Here is an 18431-nt window from a genome sequence, read left to right on the forward strand (position 1 = left end):
TTCTGCATTTTTGTGATAACTATTTCTTCAACCCTCAAGCTAATCAGAAAGGCATATTTTTCTTCTGATTCTTATAAAATATCCAGTGTGACACACTAAAAATAAAGCAGGGTGTGAAAGTGAGCGCTAGTAGGATGGATCAATAAAAAAGCGACCCATACGGACGCCATATTGACCAAAACAAAATGGCAGAACAAGAGAATAGTTGACCAAGTCTGCTGGCTTTCATTGACAGACGCGTCCGGCGACACAATAAATCCGCAACAAACAACTATTGCATCTGCTTCTGTGATCGTGGGTAAGATAAACTGAATCCATTGTAGCGGGTGTCGCGTATTATCGCCAATACAGCGGTGTCATGTTAGCTTAGCTTAGCACATCCACACTAGGAACGAGTGAGCGACTCGACATAACGTTACTAGATTGCTGTATAGCAATATAGACATGCTAAATACTTCTCGTGTGTTTCAAGTGAATAAAGATTTGTTTATTGACATAACTGCTAGTGTTAAAATGTAATGTAAACAGGGTGGACAGGAAGCTCACGAGATGTATAGTAAATTGTTTAGCAAGGCAACCTCAAGCTTTTAATTAAAGCAACCGATGAGTTGACGACCGATGCCCCGATTTGGGGTTTCCAACCAGTGTGTCAGCAAAATCCAAAAGTCTGTTACGTTACCTGGAGCTCGGCCCTCTCCACTTCCCAATGCGCCCTTTCCATCTCGAAACGGGCCCATTCGTGCTGGATGTAGTGTAAAATCCCCGGGATGGTGTACTGCTGGGGCCTGGGCATCTCGTCTTGCTGTTGCTGAACCATAGGCGCTCCTCCAGCGCTGTTCATCTGAGGATTAATGCTGTTGTTGCCCTGCTGCGGTGCGGGCTGCTGCTGCCTCTGGGCGGCCATTCCTCCTCCTCCTCCTCCACCACCTCCTCCTCCTCCTCCGGGCTGTTCATCCATGTTTAAAAATAGGAAAGTCCTGCTAGAAGTCGCCGATTGTTACCCCTCAACCCTCCCTTTTTTACCGTTCGCGTAGCGATGCGACGTCGCCCTGCGCCCAACCGAATAGGCTGGCACCTGAGCGGCTGTTGTGGATTTCGTGTCAACGCACGGATTTGCCGGCCGCCATTAGTCCGATCCCTGGATGTGAGTCTCCTACTGCGGGGGTGAGCGAGCGAGTGAGGGAGGACTGGCGCGCGCGCTGCATGATGGGACGCGTTCACCCAGCCCTGCGCGCTCTCGAGTCATCCGAATCCAGACTGACGACGTACAGACTCTGCGCATGCGCTTTGTGTCTATATTTTTTGACCTGATGATGAGGCTATAAAAATGTGTCGTTGAAAAAGATCTATAAACGTATAGAGTATATATAGGGGAAAGTACTTAAAATAATAAATAGCATCTGTTGAGAATGTTGTTTCTTGCTTTAATTTAAAAAAGTACAATCGGTTCAAGTTTAAATGTTAAATACAATTACAGCAATTGTAATTATTTTTTAAGAATTACAGCAGTTTATATTTAGTTTTTTTCCCTACATGGTGTAGGTCGCTCCCTCAGGGACGCTGCCATGTTGACATCACATGACCAGCGCTGTTAATTTAAAGGATTCTTTTTTTATGTGTAGTCAGTTTTGCTCATTTTAAATGTTTAGTTTTTCCACATAAAATAAATAACAGCAACTTATAAATTCTAATATTATGTACACTTAAGAAAAAAAAAAACCCCGAAAATAAATGTTTTTCAACGTGTCTGGTCACCTGTGGGAATCTCGTATAAAGTGTTGTAAAATCAGATTTCATTAATTTTTAAGATTTACATTGCTTCAATAATACAATAATAACAACTTCAGGTATTCAAATGCTAAAAACATGAAAAGGAAAGGCTTTCTTGACAGCATTATGATTATTATTTTACAATAGGTTTTTATTGGTTACTAAAAAATAATATAATAATATTTATTTAAAAGTACTGATGTTCATTTGTCTCTTCTTTTCCAGTGGTGGCTCACACACACACACACACACACACACACACACACCACTGAGTCACTATGATCAAGTTCCTGCTGATGGTGAACAAACAGGGGCAGACTCGCCTGTCCAAGTATTATGAAGCAGTGGATCTTGGGAAGAGAGCAGCTCTGGAGGCTGACGTGGTGCGTGGATGTCTGGCCCGGAGGAAGGAAGAGGTCAGTCATGTTTCCCTACTAACGGTTAACCATACAACTTTGCATCAGCAGCCATTGTTTGCGGTGCAAGATATTATGAATAAAATCCCGGAGCCCTCAGGGGGAAGTTTAATGATAAACAACAGAAACAATCAAACATAGCGAACATGCTGTAATCTCTACACATAATTGACATGTATGTGGAGTTCTATGAGATTTTCAGTTTAATTTACTTTTGTGAAGCAGCCCTTAATTCTTCAGAATATAAATTAGCTGTTGAGTGTCTTTAACAGGCTCTTGTATTTCTTCTTCAGTGTTCATTTGTAGAGTATAAGGATTATAAACTGGTCTATCGCCAATATGCAGCTCTCTTCATTGTTGTTGGCATCACTGAAAATGAGGTTTGTTGTTCATATTATTGACGAAATGACATCCTCATTTGTATCAGTATTCGTGGATTTTGAAGTGATTTACTATCTCTGGCTCTTCCTCACAGAATGAACTCTCAATCTATGAGCTTGTACACAACTTTGTGGAGGTGCTAGACAAATATTTCAGCCGTGTGGTAAGTGCTAGCATTTTAATAATAGTAAATGACATCTTTCCTTAGAAAAGATCACTTCTAATAAACTGTTCTGTTCCTTCTTTTAACAGAGTGAGCTGGACGTATCCTTTAAAAGTCAAATGATTAAAAAAATGTCTATTATGTCTTTAATTTTACACGTTAGAAGTGTTTCATTCCTTAATGTAAAATCAGATCATGTTTAATTTAGACAAAGTACACATTATTCTTGATGAAATGATCCTAAACGGACACATCGTGGAGACCAATAAGAACCGAGTACTGGCACCACTACTGGCCCTGGACAAGATGACTGAAAGCTGAGCTGATGTTAAATTATTGTTTTGCTACAAATACAAATAAATGTGTTTTTCTGTGTGTCACCATTCTAAACCTCATCTTCAGTTCAGTCGCAAACTGGTTTAATAATAATAATAATAATAATAATAATTAAAGCTGCAAGCAGCAATGAAAAGGACCTCGCACTTGGGCTCACCACCACCCAGTGGCCTTAGGATAACAGAGAACAGTGGACAATAATAATTTAAGCTGATATAGATAAAAAAAAAAACCCTGAGACAAATCACAGATTTATGCCAAACTTCCTTGTGTCAGCAGGTGGCGCTATGACTGTGACTCAATGTTGGCATGTAGATGTCTTCAGGAGAGGAATGTCATCGAACATGTGAATTTTTCTGGCAGATCAGACATTGGCTGAGCTATAAGTACTTCCTCCTCCATGGCGATGCACTGAATTTTCAGTCCACCACGGACGCCCTTTGATAAACTCTAAATCAGGGGTCACCAAACTTGTTCCTGGAGGTCCGGTGTCCTGCAGATTTTTGCTCCAACCCTAATCAAACACACCTGAACGAGCTAATCAAGGTCTTACTAGGTATACCTGAAACACCCAGCCAGGTGTGTTGAGGCAAGTTGGAGCTAAACCCTGCAAGGACACCTGCCCTCCGGGACTGAGATTGGTGACCCCTGCTCTAGATCTCCACAATTTCACATCACAAAGACCTCTGGATTATACTGACAAAACTTGGATTTAATCTGATCAAATTTGTAGGAGTTTGTTACTGTAAACAACTTCTTGTATTGTGGCGATGCATCAGTTTGTGAGGCCGCCACAGATGCACCCTTTAACAAAAACTCTAGGTCTTCGCAATTTAAAAATCGCCAAAGCTTTTAGAAGACAATAGCCGATTTTGGTGTTGATTTGATAAAATCTCTGAGAGGAGTTAGTTAAAATACAACACCTGGAAATGGCAAAAACACCACTTTTTAAGCACAGGAAGTTTAAAATATCCTGTTGGGTTTGTGATTTCACTCCAGGAGACTTTGTGTAAGTTTTGGCATGTTTGATGTGTGTGCCAATTTGCGTATGTATGCGTGAATCCTAGCTTGGAGGCCAGTCTGTCAAAATTGCATAGGTGACGCTGTAAAGTCATTTTTGCCACACCCACTACCAAAACCTATAACAAACGTAAATGTTCGCCACTTCTGGTGTGTGTGTGCGCGGTTTCGTGAGTTAGAAGAAGAAAAAGAAGAAATTCCAATAGGGCCTACACACCGTAGGGGCTCAGTCCCTAATAATGTCAATGCAAATCACAGACTGGAACAGAAACACGAGGGGAACAAGCAAACATGACGGCATTAAATACTTTGCAAACAATTTAATGATTATTTTTGGAGCATACACATTTGAAAATATTTGTTTACTTCAAACTGCAACTTGAGTTAAATAATTGTTTATAATATACAAAGAAAATACAAGGGAAAGCACAGCTTGCTTTTTGCTTGGTTTTTTCTTTTTTAAATGTGCCTTGCACACAGAACCAGTGTTTCTGTATCTATAGCTTTATTGAAAAATGACACAAATGCACTCAGGGATCCTTAAGCAGGGCAATGAACAGTTGAAAACATACACAGTAACGGAAGCCAAAAGGAAAAGCATGTGCATGATTGTATGCAGACAGATTATGTAAAACAAATGAAAAGAAAACTAGTTGTTTTTTTTTCAGCAACGCAGGCACTAGTAAAACTTAAAACCTGTTAAGGAAATGCCCAAACACTCTATAGTTAGCTCTACAGAAGCAGGTGTGCTTGTTTTCCAGGGTCTGACACTGCAGATGGTGATGATTTCTGGCTCTGAAAAAGATGATCTATGCCAAAATTTACACTGAACCTGGAGTAAATGACAGTAAACACAGTAGGTGAGGAGAGACTACCCTGGCTGCCAGCGGCTCAAGCCCTTAAAGCGGTAGATTGACCTGGGAAAGGCCTTGTGAAGCAGTCAGTGGAGCAGGAGGAGGAGGAAACCCTATTCACTTTCAGGTGCTAGTGAAACTGCGATGGGACTGTCGTTCCTGTTTATTAGGGTACTTGAAGGGAATAGGATTTCGTCAGAGCACAGCTTTTTTTTTTCTGCAACAAAACACAACAGGCTTCACCAATATTGGTGGAAGTTGAAGGGACAGCATGCTCAGTTGAGGTGGAAGCCCTTCTCCATAGTGGCGGCGAGAAGACGCTCTCTCATGATCTCTTCTGAAGAATATTCCGGCAGCTTCAAGTAGTGCACACACGTGTTGACTGAAGGATAGCTGGCATCTGTTGCATCGACCTGGAGAAAAAAAAAAAAAAAAAACACAGGTATGAACAGAGACACTGTTACAATGCAATGTTTATTATTTACTTGTTTATTATTTAATGCTGTGGCATCAAAGCTATTTAATCTCAGAATAATTTTAAAAAGGTATGCAAATGTGGAAAAAGAAAATGCAGAGCACTAGAGAAGCACTTGAAGTATTTCAGAATGCTTGTTTCCCAATTTAGAATTTCTTTAATGTAACATTGAGATTTTTTAATCTGCCACATCATTAATATTGAATTTAGTTGATATTAATATAGTTGATCACAGGGAGATAATGTTACTTGTTCTTACATTGAGCTATATAGGTGAGTTTTGGCATCATTTATTAAATAAAAGCTTAAAATACCTTTCGGACTATTGTGAGCCGTGGATGGAGGTTGGCCAGTCCACCGGGTGGCAGAGTTGAGCAGCCTGTAGTGAACTGGAGGAAGGCTTTCCTCTCATCAGAAGACATTCCACACAGAACCCTCACGAAACGCAGGAAACCAGGACTGCAATACAGGTGAAGCATCAGCATGACACATACGCTTTGAAATGTGGCCAAAAAACTAATTTCACATCTCTTCCATTAAGAAGATCTCTTCCATGGAATTAATCAATTCCAAAGAGGTTTCCTGTACGTGCCCTATATTGTTTTGCTTTATCCAACACAGCTACCAGCAATAAAATAAAAGCACTAAAAAGGTTAAATATATATTAAATATATTAAATCTCAAATCAATATATTGTGCTCAATCATCTGCCATCCAAGTATATCAGCTCTTTTCAGTTTCATACAAACTAGCTGCTGTAATATTGCATATATTCTGTCTGGGCAAATGTACATTGCAATGGATTATACTGACATGAGAGAAAACAAAAGCTGTTTTAAAACAGTCTTGCCTATTTCTTATCTCTCCTGTATGATTAGTTACATGTCAAGAAACAGTTTAATATGTGATACAGACTGTATCCTTTATATTTTTGTCTAGTTTCATCCACCCACTTATTAGCAGCCATTTTCTTTAGGGAAGTTTTGATTTCAGGGAGCTGATAAATGCTGACAAATCAAATTTTGAAAATGGGAAACAGCAGTGTGATAATGTACATCCAGTCAATTATCACAAAATAAAACCCTGCACTTATAACTTCAAGCAATTAAACAAAGACAAAAATCCCAAATGGATGCTTCACAAAATGTAGAGCAACAGAAAGAATATGGTGTACCTGTCCCGTGTGTAGCCCAGTTTAGGTTCTGTGTAGTTAACAATGTCTTCAGCAGTCCAGGATGGAGACTGGTTTCCACACAGGATCATCTGCACCTCTTTATGACTAAATGAGCTCAGTTTCTCCATAGGGAACACTTTATTAAAGCCCTCTGCACCAACACACATAGATTTTACATTTAGTGCCATAATTTAAGTAACATGTGCTTCTACACTACAGACGGTATATTGGTCATACCTCTAAAGGCCTCCATTTGCTTCTGGATTCCTGTGTGCATGCAGAAGTCAAACATCAGCTCTACATACTCCTCTGCATTGTCCATGGTGACCATCTGAAGAGAGGACAGCAGAATGATTAGCATTTGTATCTGAAGCCATAAAGGAGTGGAGTGTGTTTTATAAAGTAGAATTTACAGACCGATTTCTCACCCACATGAAAGAAACTATTTTAAAGAATGTTGGTAACCAAACAGTTGTCAGTAGCCTTTGACTTAAGGTTGATTTATACTTCTGCACTGAGTGATCGGCGTGACCCACGGCGAATGCCATGCGGGTAGTCGTGCATTTATACTTCCGCATGCTGTTTGTGTTGCTCTGCCATAACACTTCTAAAACGCTAGCTGGCAGTAGGTGTTTATGTTTCTCTCTGTTGAGTTTCTTCGCTGGTGTTGTTTTTTCTGAACGCTACCTTAATGTACAAGTAGCTAAAACTCGCTCATTTAGCGGTGGGAACCGGCGGACGTGGAGCAACATTAATCATAAGGTTAACACAAAACAAAAGTTACCATCTAGAGCTCCATCATGCGACTCGACACTTGTAAACACTAGCTCCAACGAGTTTGTGCGGCTCCATGTTCCACCCACACAGGTCATGCCTCATTCACACTAGCAGTGAGTTTGTAGCGGCCTGTCGCTCTGGGTGGTGACCTGCTGCAAACAGGTCTGTGTAGGTCTATAGCACTGCTGTTCCTATTGGCTGTCGCTCAAGAAAGTCGCTCTTCATTTGCATAATGCTGAAGGATTCTCAAATTTGTTGCTTTGTTGTACAATCAGAGCTTGTGCTATGCGTCATTGCAACATGTAGTTACATTTTTTGAGAGGTGCATGTCAGCATCAGCCATGGCGAGAGCTATGCGACTGTATGAAGACTGCGCATGAAGGCTTGACGCAGAGGTATAAATCAGCCTTTACTATGAAAGTCAAAGCGTACCCTTCAACCTTTTAGTTACCAACATTATTCAATATAACTTTAAATCTTTTTCAACAGAACAACCCTTGTACAAGTTAACAACTTGATGGGGAGTAAATTTCCATTTTTTGGTGAATTACTATATAGAATTACTTTTCCACTGAAATGAACTGTTGTCCTGGCACATAAAAAAAAATTATTAGAACAATATTATTAGATGTCATATCTTACTGGCCCAAAACCTTTGATCACTAGTGTAATCTATTGAAGATTTTAAAAAGATATTATAGACATTTTATTTTCATTGTTTGATTTGTTTTAAATGGCTGCATTAGAACACTGTCTAACAGTACACGGTTCACCAGACTGTGTGTCCAGATGACATGAAACCTACCTCATCCTCCCCATTGGGCTTCAAGTCTACAGATGAGAAACCATGTACTTTGGATGATGGACAGAACTGGAAATTTAATCTAGTAACACAATTAGAACAACATATTTAGATAAGCATCATCCTTACACAAACAAACAAAAACATAATTTCCTTGATTGTAATACAAAGTGACACTCATATCTCACCCTAGATCTTCAACACTCAGCGGAGGGCCAGAGCCCATAGGATTTTTCAGCATGAGATCCTGAAGCCGTGTGTTCTTCTCATCCTCGGACAGACTCTTATTACCTAGAATCTGCCTGCGCTTCACAGAAAGTGCCTTCAGCTCTTTAAGAAACAGTGCTCTGTGAGGGTTCACCAGTTCAAAGTCCTCCCAGGTCAAGATGCCATGATACCAGGCTGGTGGCTTGGGCTTCGGTGGGTCAAGAATAAACTCGGACTTGGAGTCTTCATCAAAACTACCCACAGAGTATGTATCCTGACCCTCCTCGGTAGAGGCCTCAGACTGGATTTCAGAAAAGTGACAGTCCGACTCGCCACGGGTTTGATAAAGTAGCTTACTCATGTTGCTTTTGATGTCACCCATACAGAGCAGTTTGAAGAAAGGCTGGGATATGGGCAGATCCACGAGCCGGTTATCCTGGATGCATTTGGCCAGAAAGATGCCAAGGAACAAGAAAAGTTTAGTGATACGCTCCAGTTCATCGCTGTCCTGAGGGAAAGGGGCAGGGAAAAGGCCGCAGGAACGCTGCACGTAATAGCCTGGCGGTTTCAAGCCACCGCCCAGATCCACCTGATGAACAACGAAAAAGTTAGTGAAATGACAGATTCACTTGGGCTAGTGCCTAAAGGTGAAACAGTTGAAGATGTTGTGAAGCGCTTACCTGACGTGACTCATCATCTGGGAAGTCATCATCACAGAGCCAGATGCCAAGGGAGGTCCTCTGAAATTCTGCTGCCACGAGAGCATAGAACTCCAGGGTGGGTCCGAGACCAGTGCCCTCCTCTCCCTGGAACTCCACCTGGGTGAGATTACCATTCGTTATAAAGGAGTAATTGACAGCTGATGTTATCATGAAGCGAGGCACACTGAACATTAAAACTTGGCCGTGTACAGTTTTAGAATTCAAAATCAGTCAAATATTCTGCTTCTACAATAGTTTCCACACCTATAGACACTGCTCAGATCAGGCATTTTAAAACATTTTAAATAGATTTTGTCCTCAAACAGCCTATGCAAGTAAGACTAGTTTAATCCCAAAGCCCTGTTTTGATTTTCTAACATTTGCAGGCTGTAAAATAAATAAGATCACTCAACGTTGTGATAGGGAACTGTAATGTGGCCAAGACCTTTACCTGTGCTTTTATCAGAAAATAACTGCACACATTATAACATTTATCTGCCATTCGGAATCAAGAATTCAACAGCCCCACAGTCTTTATCAAATAGTCAGAGACAGATTTAAGGATCAAATCATGATAGACCCATCTGTATTATTGACCAATCACTATTTTTCCAAAAATATTACGATGTGATGTTTACCTCCAGTACAGACTTTCTGTCAGCATGTATCTGCATCACACTCTCAGCCCACTCCATCATACTCTCTCCTCGAGGCACCTTGACACGCTCATGCTTAAGTCGACCGACACGGAACTCTCCGGGATCATCACGGCGGACAGTCGTGGACGGCCGGGAACGCTCCATAGTGGCTTCCCTTCGGTTCTGGAGCCAAACAATTGCCCTATGGAGACACGCAAATTCTCAAATCTTTGTTTTACAGATTTAGTAATATTCAGTGTATATATATATATATATAGAGAGAGAGAGAGAGACAGAGACAGAGAGAGAGACAGAGACAGAGACAGAGACAGAGAGAGAGAGAGAGAGAGAGAGAGAGAGAGAGAGAAATATAAACAAATTTAAAAATATAAAAACAGACCTGGAGGCTCCAAACGCAGTGCAGGTAAAATAAAGCTGCCGGGTTTCAAAGGGTATGAGGAAAGGACACTTGCTGGTTAACTGCTCACACCAGTCTGGGAGAGCCCCGCTAGCCAGAGCCAGTGGCTCCTGAAAGACAAATTGTTTTCAACGATATGAAAATGCTTTTCAAAATAAATAATAATAAAAATAATAATAATAATAATTTACTGAACTCAATATTTTCAATATTATTCATGAATGTATTTTACACACCCTCACAAAAAGAAACAACAAAAAAAGTGTATTGTTAGAGTATTAATCAGGTGTATTGTTAGAGTGTGTGGTCTGTATTGTGCACAGAGTTATTTAAGTCAGAATTCTTGTTTGTTTTGTTTGAGCTTTTAAAATGATTAGAAATAATGTTCATTTTAGTGTGAAATCCGCTTGGCACTTATAAATATAATATTCAAAATTGTATGATTTTTTTAGTGGCGTTAGTTTCAGCTGTTCTGGAAATAACAGACCTTGGAATGTTGTGAATTGTGACTGACCAATGAAATTTAAGAATTCCAGAAAGCAGTGCAATAATATTTGTTTTAAATTTCGTATATATAGATTGCTATAAAAGGCATCCAAGTCTTTTTAAAACGGACCTAAGTGTTAGCCAACAAAAAAAGGCACCTTATTGACCCTAAACTTTTGAATGGTATTAAACCTACAACAAATAACCAATGCATAACTAAAATGTGTCAAATTACCTCAATCTGCTGCAGGATTTTGGTTGTAATTTTTTTGCTGGTGAATTCCTCAGGTGATGCATTGAACTGTAGCTCTTCTACATCTGCACAAATAAATGTGAATTACAGACAAATACTACATTTAAAATCAAAAACACAAAAAGGATTGACACGATGCTGTGGATGAGCTGCTTACCTTCCTGTAGTGTGCGTCCGGATGTAGGTTCTCCTCCGATGGTGAAGAGGATACGCAAGAGCTGCAGTACATCCTCTACACTGCATGCGCTCTGACCCGAGCCCGCTTTGGCCTGAGCCTGCTCTCTTGCAGCACTCAGAATATCACAGCTTTGCGTGGTGGACAACGTCCCTGAACTCAGCCCTGAAGATCTGCAGCCACGCTCACAGAAGTCCTGCAAACCATACAAGCACCATTAACACAATGTACCCCTAATTTTTACTCCCAATCCTTATCTCAGCAGACCTATTCCAACGCAAATCTAACAAAATTATACAGTTTATTGACAAAAACGACAACAGAAATGCTAAAAAAAACAAAAACAAATCAAATAGAAAACAAAAGTCCACAATGACAGCTAAAACTTTCATGGTACGACATTTACACCCATTTAGCCAATAAAATGTACAAAAGGACAGCAACAACTGTCTAACAGGTGGCTACACAAGTGACAGTCAAGCAAGAAAGAGGAAAAAATACTTGAAAAACAGAAGGGAAAATAAAGATGGTATGTATATATATGCACATCCGATGCCATTCTATACCTTGTATGCAGCTATGAGCTGCGAACAATTTCTGTTTTTCCTAATACTTTTATTAGAGCCGGTTAATTTCCAGTGGCGCAGGAAAGTTGAGTCTGCATTCTTCTGCATGTAGGTTATCAAGTCATTCTTTGGTAATTCATCTGTGCCAAGGTACTGTTCCACATGCTCTACAGACCAGCAACCCTACAACAGGAAGAACCAAATGTTGGTCTTTCCTGATTGTAAAGTCTCACGCAATACACATGCATTACAGTAGATTTAACCACTAGAGAGGACCGTGCATTTAACAATAGATACCACTGGGGGTCATCTCACAGTCTGCTGGTTTTAAGGTTAGTGATGACTGACAGACAGTTTACTGAGAGGGAGCATTTACCATTGGGGACAGCCACAGAAAAATCACAGCCAAGATTTCAATGAGCTGAAGAGAGCGAATGAAAGGAGGATAGGTAGTGAGTTTGAGAGGGGAAGAGATGTTAAAAATGTGCTATTACCATCTTTCCGCTCTCTCTTTCTTTGTCAGAATCCTTCAATTCTCTATACATTATCCTGCAAAATAACAACGTTTGTTAGCAGGTGTCTAAACACAACTGTGTTGATGCAACAACAACTGTTAAACAATAGACTCACGTATACGTAGGCTCCCAGATGCGTCTGAGCTTGTCAGGTTTAATAGCACCATTGCATGACAGCTGGAGAAGTTTTTGAACATAATAGAAAATGGTGGACTTGTAATTGGTGAGAGGTAGTTCTACTTCTCGAGTAGTTCCTAGACCTGCTACTTTCAAGATGAGAGCCAGACGAGGTGAAGGAGCGCACTCCACCTCCTCCTGTACCTCTGAACGAGGTGTTCCTGCAAGCACAATAGATATGTATTTTCACATTGTAAATTCAAAACAAAAAGCCAAGATTGACTCAGCAGTCAACAAATTTGTTTGTTAGCCCTAACAGAAGCCATGCTAATAATAAAAAATAGACTAAAGTGAATATAAAAATGATAAATCAAAAAATAAAGCGCCGGGCCAATATATAACATTTAACATTTTTGGCAAAAAGAGAAAAAAAATGCCAAAAATATTAAAAGAAAACAAAAGCTTAGTCAAAAAAAAAGAAAACAAAAGCCTTAGTCAAAGTCACTGCACAGCGTGAAGAGGCTTTCACAACGGACATAGAAAGCACTGCACTGAGCTATGAAACATTAAATTTCAACTATGCAAAGGCAGTCTTATTTTGCTTTACTCAAATTGATTAGAAAAACACCTGTAAGCTGACAGATACAGTACCTGGTGGAGGGATTTCCAAGTCAGTAGTTTGCTGGACGTTGGTCCGGCCTGGTCTAGGGTCAAATGCAGGTACTAAAGCAGAGAACTGTCGTTTCAACACAAAGTCGTCATCCCAGGTCCTGCGACGACCCCCTTTGGTTTCATACTCCTCTTCCTCCTTTAAAAGCAAAGCAGTAAAGCTCTCTTACACCTAATGCTCAACATCTCAAAAATATAAGACATATTTCAACTAACTGAAGACATGCTACACAGAGGAGCCATGCTGGTAAACGAGCATACAAACCAAATAAATGTATAAATCGTTTAAAAAAATAGGAACACCGAAAACATTCCTAACCAAGAAATACACCACTGTTCACCAAACTAAAAATAAAAACACCAAATTTCAAGTATTCAGAGAGGAGAACACCAAGAAAACCAAAAATAAGGATCTTCACTGTACTATTATTGAAACTACAACAGGTTTTACCCTATGAATATGAACGTGGTAACCAAGGTTGACCCTGGACCGTACCAAAACTTCCTCATACTCCTGTTCCTCCTGATTGTCATCCTCATTCTCATCATCGTCATCATCTGGCTCCGGCAAATCTTCTTCATCATCCAACTCTGCAAGCAAAGTGTTGGCCCGACAACTGTCCAGGAAGTCTGAAAAAAAAAAAAAAAGGCAATGAAAAAAATTAGGTTTCATGCTACAAATAATAATAAACATATTTCAATTCAGAGAACAACACTGAAGTTCGTTAATAAGCAAAAACATTAGAGATTAGACATCTGCAAAAAACAGCAGACATACTAGAACAAGACAGGATGAGAGATTGTTTTCTGTGCAAGCTAATAATAAATATAATATGGCCTACCATAGAGGGAAAACTCAGCCTCCTGACCTGTGTCACTCTCGCTAGATGTTGAGGTCAGGCTGGTCGTCAGCGTGTTACTGAGCAACTGGCCGACGGACAAACCTGTAGTTGCCGTGGCTACATTATTGCTGCTGGTTACTATGGAGGTGGACATTGTAACAGTTGAGGTGGTACCAGTGGTTGTAAGGTTAGGAAAGCTCTGCGCACCCATAAGTGGAGAAGCTGCAAACAAAACCCAAAAACTGTGATTAGTCTACAAAAAGAATAAAATAAGCAGGGAACTGAAAGAGCTTGCTCTACAGGCTAAACATGCTTTAAATGGCTGAAATATGCAAATCATGGCAGAATTAGAATCATGTTAATATTAATATTGTGCAGGACATATCTTGATAATGACTACAACTATAAAAACAAGAAGTTTTAGTCCTGAAAAGGGAAAATAAGGCAGCAAATGAAATGTAAATACAAAAAAGCTAATTACACAAGCACTAATATTAATGTTCTATAGGGATGTAACAATTCACCTGACTCACGATTCGATTCACGATAGTAATCTCAGGATTCACAATTTAGTCACAAATTTGATACAAATAATTTTGTAAAAAATTTCTTTTTTTTTTCTTCTTTTTTGTAAATAAAGGTGAAGAGCCCTTTCATTCTCTTCTTAAATGCTGCATGTTTTTTTTGCAAAATAATAACCAAAGCCATAACCAAATGGCTATTTTAAAAACAAATAAAAGTTTAAAATAAAAAAGATAACACAAACTAAAGAAGACTCATTAATATAAACAAACTAAAACTGTGACCGTTCTTTCAGAAAAGAAATATGAGCATATCTTTGTTTTTCGGCATAAGCTGAGGTCTTTGCACATTTACAATGTCCCTTTCTGAAAAATCTCTTTCATTGGGGACTGAGTGGAGAGGAAAGCCTTTCCTTTTAGAGACCAGTGTGTACAGAGGTGGTCAATGGGCCCTCTGATTCAGGGGACTGACCACTGGCATAAAATATTATTGTAACATGACTAATTATTATATAGTAGGATAGAGAGAGGAGTTGAACTTGATTATGAAGGTGAATAATTAATATTACTTGTATTACTTGTTTTTTTTAAATATTCAATAATAATATTAATAATAATAATAATAATAATAGGTAAATAAGTAAAATATGCATAAACTAATTTGAAAAGGAGAGGGTAAACTAATCTAATACCTGGAACAACTTGCTCTTTCAGTCTGAAAAACATCTTCACACTTTCGCTATAAAAACATTTATGCACCGTGTTATCTTAGTGGCACTTGTCAGAGCAAGCGGAGCTGCAAGTTATCGGGTTTAGCTTATTAATAGTTTTTTTGTGTATAGGCATCAGTGACAGTAGTTTTTCCCTGTGCTGACGGTTTATGCACATCATATTTGTTGTTCTGTTCATGCAAGTAAATGTCTTTTTGCAGTATTTGCACAGTTTTTGTTTGTCTGGCACACTACATCTCTGTCATTTTACTCTGCCACCCCACCTCTTGCTCGCCACTGATGTGCAGGTTAAGCGAGCTTGCGCCAGTAAGCACAGCACCCCCTCTGTTCAAAAAATGTGTCACGATTCATTCAACATTTCTACCGATTTCAATAGTCACATATTTGAATAAATTTTCAACCGACTCACGGTGAATGGTTACATCCCTAATTTTGAATTTAATTAATTTTGTATAAAAGGAGTGAACGCTGAGGAACATTCCTAAAAACTCTGATACTAATTATATTGCAAATACTTCAATGATTCAATTTGATCATTTCAGACTTTCTTTCAATTAACTGGAGCAGCCAAAGATTACAAGAAAAACGTCTGCTACTGATTCAAATCAGTGAGTGGTTGAAGATACTCACTGGCAGTGCTCATGACATTTCGTCCCAGCGTGTTCGTGTTGTTATCACTGCTGCTTCGGCTCAGGTTCATGTTGTTCGTGGCATTGGTGCGAGACATGTTGGGTGCCCTCCGAACGAACGACTCCATCAGGCTGGCCTCGCGAGAGGACAGGTTGGGGACGCTGGCACTAGAACTCATGGGTGCTCCAGCTGCCAAAAGCGAACTGACGGACAGCCGCGCACTGGTGGCAGAGCACAAGGGCCTCTGGGATGCAGCGTCCTTACTAGATGACTCTGAAACAGAGCTGACGTCAGGCGAGCTCACGCTCACGATTCCCATAGAGATGGCTGTGGACTCCGCTGACTGTCTAGTGCCATCAGGTGCTGGTGTTTTACGCTCGCTTTCGCTTCCTGTGTCTGCTGTTAATGTGCTGGTGCTAGAGGCGGAGCCAGCCTCGGCTGAGGAAAGCACAACTATGGGTTCTTGGCCCTCGGCTCCTGGGGGCCCTCCGATGACACCTACTCCCTGCTCCAACAGGCTCTCGACCCTGCGCTCCACTCGGGTGGAGCTGAGGCTTATATCGCTGCTGCTGGCCACGCTACACACCGAACTGCTACTACCCTTGCGGCTGGAGGAACTGGCCCCCGCTGTGGAGGATGAGCCACCCTTGTCTGGACAGTTATTTTTCACCAGGCTGCTCCAGGACTGCGGTGTGCCTGCAACAGTGGATGAGACAGGTTTGGGTGACGGCGCTGACTCAGGGTCGTACCCTGGCGCAAGCTTGAGGTCAAACTTCCCTTCCGCACCCATACGATACGAGTTTGAGCCACCGGCATCCCAGGTGACATCAATCCAGCCTGGAAAGTGGGGGAGGGAGGGGGGATATGAACGGGTGAGACCCAGCAAGAGAGCAGAGAAAGACAGCAGCAAGTCAAAGACAACAGCTTTTGCTTGACACTGGACCAGAAACCACAAAACAAACCAAGACCAATGGATGAGGTCCAATTCAGTTTTTATCTCTCCGCTAAACCTCTTCAATTTATATTAAATCTAGTGATGATAATCTAGGAGGAAAGCCAATTCACTCTGGTCCAGGTGAAGCAGTGAGGTAGAAACATGAAGCACAGAAAATGACAAATTAAAATAAACAAATAAATAAAAAAGCAGTAGATTTTTGCAAATGCCAAGCTACAAAGCCACTTAAGAAAAAGAACAGAAGAATCTTTTCGGTCAGTGTCAAATACACTTGCAATGGAGTTCATTCGGAGCTTGCAAATTGTGACATCAACATGCACTTGACTTGACTGATGGAGACAGGTTAAAAAGGCAGTTTTACACACTGAAACATGGCTGCCCAAAGAATTAGTAGCAACAGAGTGAATGCTTAACAGAATATGAGTAGTACATCAAAAATGTTACCTGTTAAGTTGGGGGGGAGGGATAAAGGTTGCACTTCAAAATAGCAAACTAATAAAAACAAAAGTATGGAGTGACAGTTGCAGAGAGCAAAAAGGAGTAATAAAACACTTATTGAACTTCAGAGAGTCAAACAGATCATTTGTTTAAATAATTTCTTCATGCAGAATAGGAGCAAGAGGAAAGCACCACATAAGGAAGTAAACACAGGAAGAAAGACTGGTTTCGGATCAGCCCTATGCTGCTGATTCATTATCTTTAATTACACAAAGCATCTGGGAAAGTTCTTGAAAAAAAGAAGGGCTGGTCTCAAAGCAGTCCCTCTGAAGCATGCTGGGAAAACAAGTCCAATGTGTTTTAACTTTAGTACTGTTTTTACAGTGTGAAGGTCAGTAATGGGTAACTCCATCTCCCCCCCTCACTTGTGATGGATTTGCTGCAGAAAGCTCCTCAAAACATGCAAATGCACTTGATGTTCACAATTTGTTTCCCTTAAACACTGAAGTACCACTGAACTCCATTGTTGATTGGCCAGTAAAGCACTTTTCATGTGGTCCGATGAACTGATGCCTTGAAAACCGTCGTACAGAAATCTGCTACAGCATAAGCACTACACACTGCGCTGTCCTATACAAGCTACCAACAGTTTGAAGCACACACTAAGAAACACAAAAATTAAGCCATTCCTCACCATTGTGGGCTTCTCCAGTCACAGTGCCTTCTCCAGCAGGATTGCCATCCTGGTCTCTCCACTTCCAGTCAATGCCGCGCACCACCCGCGCTCCAGGAACAATATACTTCATCACCTGCGAGCGAAAGAGTCGCCGCTGCCGTCTCAGGTTGGCCTCTGCCTCCTTCACTGCTTTACCTGACAACGCAGAACAAACAAGGACTCACTGAAAAGCTGAACAGAGACAAAGCAGCCTCAAATTAAAAATAGCTTTATTTTAGCATTGGTTTCCAGTTGATATGTTAATATTAGCTATTGCATGAAATGATATACAGCTATATAACAATAATAGTTTATTAAAATAGAAAACACTAAATAAAACCCCTATGCGTACATCTCTTTACTGTTACATTACCACTTTACAGTATAACCAACTGTCCAGTAAAATAAATTAGCACACATTACTGAACCTTTAATGTTGCCAACGTGGTGCTTTGAGAGCCAAATCCCCCAAAAAAACAAAAAAAAAAAAAAACAAAAAAAAAAAACAATAATAGTAGAATACTGCAACCCCATTAATTACATGCCAAATATTCACATTCGAACAGCGGTCTGTTCTTCGTACGTGGATTACTCAATTAGCTAGATTTGGTTATTGACGATTTGACACGATTTAAGATCGCTTCATTCTTCAAAACTGATCCGAGAGTTGTTGTCATAGCAAAAGT

At 40.3% G+C, this 18431-nt stretch overlaps 3 protein-coding genes across 8 annotated transcripts in view; 1 reads left to right on the top strand and 2 right to left on the bottom strand.

The window, feature by feature from the left end:
- strn3 (striatin, calmodulin binding protein 3) overlaps window positions 1–1224 on the bottom strand; it is a 36530-nt gene extending 35306 nt beyond the window's left edge. Inside the window, exon 1 of one of the 2 annotated variants that reach the window (XM_056477720.1) lies at window positions 680–1224. In XM_056477720.1, coding sequence (XP_056333695.1) covers window positions 680–958 — 279 coding nt within the window. In that variant the 5' untranslated portion in view covers window positions 959–1224. The remainder of the gene's footprint in view (window positions 1–679) is intronic. The other variant, XM_056477719.1, reaches the window with a different exon arrangement.
- On the top strand, window positions 141–3110 carry ap4s1 (adaptor related protein complex 4 subunit sigma 1). The gene is made up of 6 exons (XM_056477722.1): window positions 141–298; window positions 1996–2186; window positions 2480–2566; window positions 2662–2730; window positions 2820–2831; window positions 2923–3110. Exons 2-6 carry the CDS (start codon window positions 2049–2051, stop codon window positions 3049–3051), a joined length of 435 nt encoding a protein of 144 aa, XP_056333697.1. The 5' UTR covers window positions 141–298; window positions 1996–2048; the 3' UTR covers window positions 3052–3110.
- Window positions 3111–4391: 1281 nt separating this feature from the next.
- The window catches only part of hectd1 (HECT domain containing 1), a 30284-nt gene continuing 16244 nt past the window's right edge, over window positions 4392–18431 (bottom strand). The window contains exons 24-42 of one of the 5 annotated variants that reach the window (XM_056477125.1): window positions 17725–17901; window positions 15638–16333; window positions 13756–13977; window positions 13365–13543; window positions 12896–13052; window positions 12243–12465; window positions 12107–12161; window positions 11613–11795; window positions 11029–11242; window positions 10854–10936; window positions 10115–10242; window positions 9715–9916; window positions 9056–9193; window positions 8357–8964; window positions 8172–8250; window positions 6827–6920; window positions 6590–6740; window positions 5730–5874; window positions 4392–5353 (exon numbers count right to left, since the gene is read on the bottom strand). In XM_056477125.1, coding sequence (XP_056333100.1) covers window positions 5216–5353; window positions 5730–5874; window positions 6590–6740; window positions 6827–6920; window positions 8172–8250; window positions 8357–8964; window positions 9056–9193; window positions 9715–9916; window positions 10115–10242; window positions 10854–10936; window positions 11029–11242; window positions 11613–11795; window positions 12107–12161; window positions 12243–12465; window positions 12896–13052; window positions 13365–13543; window positions 13756–13977; window positions 15638–16333; window positions 17725–17901 — 3872 coding nt within the window. In that variant the 3' untranslated portion in view covers window positions 4392–5215. Of the gene's footprint in view, window positions 5354–5729; window positions 5875–6589; window positions 6741–6826; window positions 6921–8171; window positions 8251–8356; window positions 8965–9055; window positions 9194–9714; window positions 9917–10114; window positions 10243–10853; window positions 10937–11028; window positions 11243–11612; window positions 11796–12106; window positions 12162–12242; window positions 12466–12895; window positions 13053–13364; window positions 13544–13755; window positions 13978–15637; window positions 16475–17724; window positions 17902–18431 lie in introns of all 5 variants that reach the window. The other 4 variants (XM_056477124.1, XM_056477123.1, XM_056477127.1 and 1 more) reach the window with 4 other exon arrangements.

Source organism: Danio aesculapii, chromosome 17 (genome assembly GCF_903798145.1).
Source record: "Danio aesculapii chromosome 17, fDanAes4.1, whole genome shotgun sequence".
NCBI lineage: Eukaryota > Metazoa > Chordata > Actinopteri > Cypriniformes > Danionidae > Danio > Danio aesculapii.